Source organism: Cuculus canorus, chromosome 13 (genome assembly GCF_017976375.1).
Source record: "Cuculus canorus isolate bCucCan1 chromosome 13, bCucCan1.pri, whole genome shotgun sequence".
Classification (NCBI taxonomy): Eukaryota; Metazoa; Chordata; class Aves; order Cuculiformes; family Cuculidae; genus Cuculus; species Cuculus canorus.
Genome location: NC_071413.1, coordinates 9,358,195 through 9,366,074, shown reverse-complemented (window position 1 = coordinate 9,366,074; position 7,880 = coordinate 9,358,195). Strand labels below are relative to the sequence as shown.

At 42.9% G+C, this 7,880-nt stretch overlaps 1 protein-coding gene across 1 annotated transcript; it reads left to right on the top strand.

The window, feature by feature from the left end:
• The first annotated feature begins 564 nt into the window (after positions 1–564).
• GINS3 (GINS complex subunit 3) lies at positions 565–7,380 on the top strand. The gene is made up of 3 exons (XM_009561037.2): positions 565–785; positions 1,495–1,728; positions 4,354–7,380. Exons 1-3 carry the CDS (start codon positions 612–614, stop codon positions 4,582–4,584), a joined length of 639 nt encoding a protein of 212 aa, XP_009559332.1. The 5' UTR covers positions 565–611; the 3' UTR covers positions 4,585–7,380.
• The last annotated feature ends 500 nt before the right edge of the window (positions 7,381–7,880 follow it).

Below are 7,880 nucleotides of genomic sequence, written 5' to 3'. Positions count from 1 at the left end.
GCAAATTCAGAACGCCACAGTTCACAAAAAGCCTGCATTTCATTATTGGCTGTATTTTTAGAGCATATCCTGCCTTGGTACCTATAGGATGTGTAAGTGATGGTAGTGCGTTATCCGAAGGTCTCAGTCTCTCTGCTTTATTTTTCCTATAACAAAACAAAATAGTGCAAGATTTAATAGACCAGTGCAAATTTGATTACATTTGCCTACATTTGACTTTAATAAAGATATTAAAGTACCAGCACGCTAATTAATGCAAACTGTATCAAATCACAATGGATCCAGGTTGAGCGAACAGCAGCACAAGGAATGCTGAGGTCTTAAGAATTAAAAGATAACTGAAGAGGCATTTAGACTGGACAAAAAGAGGGTGGTGAGGCCCTGGCACAGGTGGCCCGCGGAAGCCGCGGCTGCCCCATCCCTGGAGGTGCCAAGGCCACGTTGGAGGGCACTTGGAGCCCCAGATCCACCGGGAGTTCTCCCTGCCCATGAGACAGAGCCTCTGCGCATGCGCAGAACCTGCGGTTCGGGTCTCTCTGCGCATGCGCGGCGCCCGTGGGCGGGGCTTAAGTGGGTGCGCGGGAACTAGGTTAGTGGTGGCTCGTCCAGCCATGGCTGAGGCGTATTTCCCGGTGGGCCCCGGACTGGGGGCCGAGGAGAATTTTTTGTCGCTGGACGACATCCTCATGTCGCAGGAGAAGCTGCCGGGCCGCGCCGAGACCACCTTGCCGCGCCTGGCCTTCGCGCTGGGCCAGGGGGCCGCCAGTGGAGACTCCATCCCCGAGGTGACCGGGGGAGGGAGAAGGGGGGAGAGCTACAACTCGCAGCAGGCACCGCGCTGAGGGAACCTGAGTGCGTGGAGGCCATGGGGGAACTACAACTCCCAGCAGGCACCGCGTTGGGGGAACCTGAGTGCGTGGATGCTATGGGGGAACTACAACTCCCAGCAGGCACCGCGCCTCAGATGTAGGCGCCGCCTGCATCTCCTCCTCCGACCCAGGGACCCTCTGCCCTGGAGTCGCTGCAAGGAAATTTGTGCTTCTAACTACTTTTTCACAAGTTGTTTTCACTTCTGTTGTATGCATTGGCATGGCTTTTTTTTTTCCTCTCCTGGTATTTAATAAACTGAAATGTTTACTAGATTATTTAAATGTTATTGTATAGCCCGCTAGGTAAAGAAAGAGTAATGTTTTCAGCATATACAGCTCAGAGGATAGCATGAAAACTTGAATGTGGTGAAAAATGAACTAATTTTCAAACAACAAATAAATGAGGAAGAAGATATGTAAGGTTAAGTTCTAATATTAAGTAAAATTCAGGCCACATTGGGGTTAACCACTCTCTTCATGCTTATACAACCAAACCCAGATTTTAGCACAGGTTATTTGATTCTGCCATCAAAATACGACTTTTTTTTTTTGCTTTACGTGCATTTTTTTGCTTTACGTGCATTTTCATGGCAAAGACAACTACTGTTTTTTCTCATTCATGCAGGGATCAAAGCTGGAAATACCTCTGTGGCTTGCTAAAGGTCTACATGATAGCAAGAGAAGAATCATTTCTGTGGAGCCACCAAAGATTTACAGGGAAGCCTGGAGGACAGTGTTCAGCGCTGATGCCAATGTGGTTGATCTGCATAAGATGGGACCATATTACTATGGATTTGGCTCCCAGCTCCTGAATTTTGACAATCCAGAGAATCCTGAGATAGCTCAGACTATTCTGCAGGCAAGTATCTGACCTAAGTTTTGAAATCTGTTTTTACATTTTTCCATCTTCCTCCTTTTCCTCGCTGCTCCGCAATCTTCAGGAAAAATATCCTGCTTTAATCCAAATGACTCATGGATTGAATATGGATTTCCAGGTCAAGCTGTAGGATGACCCTTTTGCCAACTACACAGTCTGGTGGTGGAAGCCTTAAGCATGTATGCAGGAGTTTAATTTTAGCTTGGAGTTTCCAGTCTGTAAATGTGAGATTTCATAATATGCTGTAAAACAGGACTAGAGGAGATGTCATATTGTTTAATCATGCCCATGCTGCATGGCAGAATTAATTCACCCTCTATAATTTCTATTTTTCTATTCTGTTTTAAAGCTCTGTGATAAGACTTCACACTGCTCTGGCAATCTGTTTCAGTGCTTTGCCATCATAATCTTAGAAGGTTTCCTCTAATGTGTAAACTAAAGCTCCTTCACAGCAATACAAGCTCTGTTTTGTTTGTCTCATACAAAGTAGACACTGAGGACATATTATTCTCTTCCTGCAGCAGTCCCAAATCATTTGATGTCTCTTTGTGGGTCATGCTTTCTAACCTCTGATTGTCCTTCTGGTGGACTGCTGGGATCTTTCCAGTTGATCTGCATCCATTGTGATGTGCAGTGCCCTGAACAGCATACAATCTCCTACTCAGGACTTGTATTGATGAAAACAGAAAGATTGCTTTGTGAATTTTGTAGGCATGATGCTTTTTGCTCAGTGTGGTGCAGCATTGTGCTTTACACGACAGAATGACATTGATATGCGTTTGGTTTGCAATCCACAGTAAGATGTGCAGACTGCATATGCTGACAATCGTTTATCTCCTGTATTTGTCTGATTCTCTGTTTCTTCCTTAATGTAAAACTTTACATTAGTCCCAGCTGAATTACATCCTGTTGTTTTCACACCGTCTTTCTAATTTGTCAGGATCATTATGAACAAAGAGTTCTGCTCCCCGATGTGTTTGCAGTCATCACTCCTTCTGCATGTTCACTAATTTAATAAGCATAACTTCTGTTCCTTTAGTAAGCTTAATAATTAATAGGTACGAAACAGTACTTGGTTCCAGGTAGGCCCCTGTGAACTCTGCATGTTCTTCCCTCTTAACAGGACATATGGGTAATTCTCTTTACCAACCACGTACAGATGGTTTAGTTAAGTCTTGCAGGAATGCCCTGTGGCAGATACTGGTCTGCTGCGCTTCCTCCCTTTGGAAGGCCTAGCGTCCTGCCACAGGAGGAAACCAAGCTGGTCTCAAAGCTCATTCTTGGCAAGACCATGTTGGCTGTTGCTCATCTCTGTATTTTCTCACAGAACTTTATGTATAGTTTATTTGTTCCAGTATGTTTCCAGGAATTTATACTAATGGATTTATAATTCTTGTCCTCTCTCTCTATCTCTCCTTTCTCTTTGAAAAAACAGATAACCATCTTTGCCAGGTTCCAGACTTCTGAGCTCCTTGAGCTTTTAAAGATAACCGCTAACAGCTCTGAGATTTCTTCAGCCAGCTCTCAAAGTAGTCTGAGATAATTGCTATTGGCTTTTCTTTCTCCTGTCCTTTTTTTTTTTTTCTCCTATTCTTTAAATGAAGGCTGATGCAGAGAGACTTTAAAGCACTGCTGATTTCTTGGAGTTGTCCACTGACAGCTTGCTTTTTGCATTGAGGAGGTGACCACATCTTTCCTTGTTTTTTCCCTTTCTGCTAGTGGACATCTGGCGTGCTAACATGGCTTTTTCCCCCCCCCATCACTTGTTGACAGTAAAATCAAAGCACATGAGGAATGGTTTCCGTTTATGAAAAGCAAACAAGAGGGGAATTTTGCTTATTTTTTTAAAACAGCACAACGTCCTCCCCTCCACCTCCTCTGTTTGTTGATAAGGCCAAAATGAGAGTTGTTAATTTATAATATATTTATTCTATTAGTAAATATCTAAAATACTACATTTCTGATGATTCTAAAATCAGCTTCTGAAATAACAAAGCACAGTTTTCAAGGAGTTTTGACCCCCTTTTTTTTTTTCCCCAAAAGCAAGGAAAAGGAAGGAAATAAAAGATCCTTAAATAAGTCTTGTAGCTTAGCTTTTAAATATTATTTATTAATTTTAGTTGTAGATTTGGGGATTTGACTTTTCTTGTGGCTAAAGTGTGTTTTTCAGCACACAGAATGCTTCATAGTGGTGATTTGGCTTAACTTCTAGGCCATTCACAAGTTGCAACTTATCTGCTCCTGCAGCAGCTGCTGTGGCATAAGATTCATTCCGCTGTAAAGCAATCATTGCTGGTGAAGTGGGATGAAATAGATCGTAATTGTGTTAGAGCCTGTGTTCTGCTCAAGCCTGTCATTAGGAAGCAGCCGAAAATCTAATTCCATGTTCACTTCCCATCCAGTGATCGGGCAGATCTCTCAGCTTGGGCAGGAAATGGTTTGTCTTTGTTTCCAAGGTTAATGGGTGCTGCCCTGTTTGCAGACACTTGACTAGTTTTGATCTAGGGCCTGCACCTTTGGCTTTTGAGTCGTGAAAGCTCCGCCTCTAGCATTCGAGCTGAAGAAGCCTCTGTGTTACTTGTCAGTAATTCTGCTTATCTTCTCTAGACGTTTATTAGCCGTTTTCGTCGTATCATGGACTCCTCTCAGAATGCCTACAATGAAGACACGTCAGCACTGGTGGCTCGGCTGGATGAATTGGAGCGAGCCTTATTTCGAGCTGGGCAGAAAGGGCTGAATGACTTCCAGTGCTGGGAAAAGGGACAGGCTTCACAAATCACGGCTTCCAGTCTGGTCCAGAATTATGGCAAAAGAAAGTTCACAGATATGGATGATTAAACCTGAAGAACATGCAGCTGCAGTGGATGACACCTCTTGTCTTCTCTGTCATAGAAGAGAAAGATGAATCTGCTTCGGGGAATGACTGGTTTCCTGTCCATTAACAGGAATTCTTCTCTGTAACATCTTTGGATTTAGACTAGTGCAAACATTAAAGGCAGGCAGCAAGGTTATGAAAAAATAGATTGCATCACATCACTTGATAGCTTTATAGCTTACTCATGCCACTCCTGAGGATTTGTAGTTGAAGTGTTTGCTAGGTCACTGAAAAGCTATGAGAGGATTTTCTAAAAGGGTAATTAATATTTATTATTCTCTTCCAAACTGATATTTACAGTTCTGGATCTGTTTGGAAATAAAATGTAGTTCTATGTATTTCAACTTGCCCTTCCCATTTCAGCTTCCTGGGAACAGCTGTTTCTGGGTTCTCTGCCCTTTGGAGAGCCCCGATGATGTGGAAAAAAGTGTGGTACAAGCTGCATTGAGTTTTCTGCATTTCTTATATGTTGAGGTGGAACAAGTTCCATTTGTGAGGCAGGAATGTTTTTCTTTGCTGACTTTTGTAACACAGTGTTAATGCCCCAGAAAAAAAGTTTGGACTCTAGCCCATGTAACCAGTGCAGTGGCTTTGCAGATCTTGTGTGCTGCCTCATCATCTCTCTCCCCCTTTCATAACTCGTGGGCTTGATGCTGCACGAAGTGGAGGGTATTCTTGTTTGGTGTGAGTGGCTTTTGTGATGGATTCATTTCTGGTGGGTGTTAAGCTCCTCTGTATTACAGAGGAGGCAATAGAAGGCAACAAAGAGTTAGTCTGGACTGATTCAGAAACAGCAACTTTAATGGAAACTCTCCCCCATCATTAACCTCTGGGACACCTGTTTTCCTGTAAGCAGTTCTTCAGATTGCTAAATTTGGTTCATAAAGTGGACAGAGCAAATAAACTGAGTTTCCTTCCTTCTGATACATATAAATAGTCCTAGCAAACTGATACTAGTAAGTGTCCTTCTTGCCAATAGGAGTAAGAGGAGTTGGAATGTGCTAAACAGCACAGTGGTTATCATCCGGTGTGGATGCCCTTAAACCTAGATTATCTGTGGGTCCCATTGGATTGGAGATGGAGAACACAAGATTATCTCTGCAGGTTGTAGTTCCCGTGATCATCGGGATGGTTGTCCTTTGGAAGCAGGTGCTGGACATCATATGGGTGGTTCTGAGCATCTGTGGAAGGTGGACCTTGCAGAGCACCGAAGTGGAGGAGCCAGCCTGTAATGACAGTGTTTTCTCTTCTGTGGGAGCTGACAGCAAGATCCAGATCATGGAGGAGTTGTTACTGGACTTGGAGATGCACCAGGGTATCAGATAATTCAAACTGGAAACCTCGAGTACAAAAGTGTGCGGCCATTCCTTAGCCAGAGGACTGAAAGCTGTGCATCTGGAGGGGGTGAGAGGGGACAGCGTGCTGGCTCCACAAGCACCTTGGCATCTCTGCCCTGTCTGCACAGGGCCAGCTCTTCTGCTGCAGGAGACTAATTGGAAGCTGTGCCTTACAAACTATTTCAAGTATGTACAAGATGAAGTGCTGCTCCACTTAATGACTTAATGGCATATAATAGCCTATGTCTTTTTATGAAGCTTTTGTCTGTTTTCCACTTCTGCATTTTTATCTTGAATAAATATTTTGTAAGGGGAGGTCATAATGTAAAATGTCTGTTGTTAATTGCTCTTGAGCAGAAAAATTAGTTGTAAATTGGAACGTGCAGATCTCGGCAAAACTGTGGCTGTGATAGATAATGCAGTCCTGCTTATATCATTCTTCTCTTGCAGATAATGCAATCAGGAGCTACATTTATATAGTTATGTGAGTGTAGAAGTAATTCCTTTCTGATTTATCCCACATGGGTAAGAGCTGTTTGCTGTTGTGGGAGAGACCCCACAAGCAATCAATAAGCTATTGATTTTATAAATTGCATTTTTATGAAACACGAGATGGATGGAGGCAATTCCATGTTACTCCAACTTTGTTGTAGAGTCGTGGGTAGCTGGTAGAAATCTGCTGTCTCTGTGCTTGTACCCTGCTGCTCCAAGTGCTGTAGCATAGACTTCATGTAGCATGTCAAGGCTGTGTTCTGCTGCAAAGGAAGCAAGTTTAAGTTCATTGGTGATACGAAGCATTTTTGAACTGGAAGGATTATTTTAATGAGATGGTGGCTCTGCAATCTAGTTGGTTTATAACCAGAATCGCTTGTTCATCTATTTCTGGACTGGTTTTGGTGACTATCCAAATTGATTCTCCTACATATAAGAGCATTTCTCTTCCTTGCTGCTGGGTGCAAAATCCAAGCAGGTGGTTGCGTATTTGCCAGCATTTTGTGCAGCTGCTTTCGGAGTGGGGAGAAAAAGGTCCCTGAAGTAGTCCTCAATGTCACTGGTTTTCTGTAAGTAGGCAATGTCACTCTGAGTGACCCCGTAAACACCAGTAAGACCCTTAAAAAATTGGATCTTGCAATTTTAAATTATAATATTTGGTTAGTAGATTTGATCTTCTGTTGATTTGTTTGCTTGCTTGCATTGTTCTTTTCCTTGCTGGCTGGAATGCTTTTTTTCTGTCCAGATAGAAACAAGAGTGTTCTGTACTTCTTATGAACACAAACTGTCCTTTATGATTGCACAGCAGCAAGAGTTGTTTGAACCTGTGTATTTTCAGAATGGCACAATAAATGCTCATTCCAGAACTATACAAGAGAGGATGGAAAAGGACTTCTAAGTGCAACTCCTCCCCATGTCCCTCAGCATTTAAACTGAAGAACTACTGATGTTTGGAAAAACAGTGCTTAGACACGTTTTATAATATTACTACAAGGGTTTTAATTGCAAAATAGGTAAAATTTGAGATGCTGATTAGTTATGCATTCATATAAGAATATAAGTTTGGGTTTTAGTGGCCTGTTTTTTTAAAGCAGGTATGAGGTTACCTGGCCTAGTCCTTCTCCTAAAGCAAGGAGTTGGACTTGATGATCCTTATGGGTCTCTTCCACCTTGAGCTATTTTATGATTAGCCCCTTCCAATCTGCCTCAGGATGATGTTTCTCCAGCCAGTTAAGAAGCTGTCTCTGCAAGAGGACCCACAGCTTCCCTAGGTAGTCTGTTCCTGTGCCTGGCTGCAGCGTATGGTGAACACAGTTGGAGCAGTGCATTCACCGACACAGCAGAAGATGCCATCAGTCACGCTTCCTGGCAGTGAATTCCTGTTGGAGTGGTCGGTAAAACTGAAAAATGTTCCTCACCTAAGTTTTACA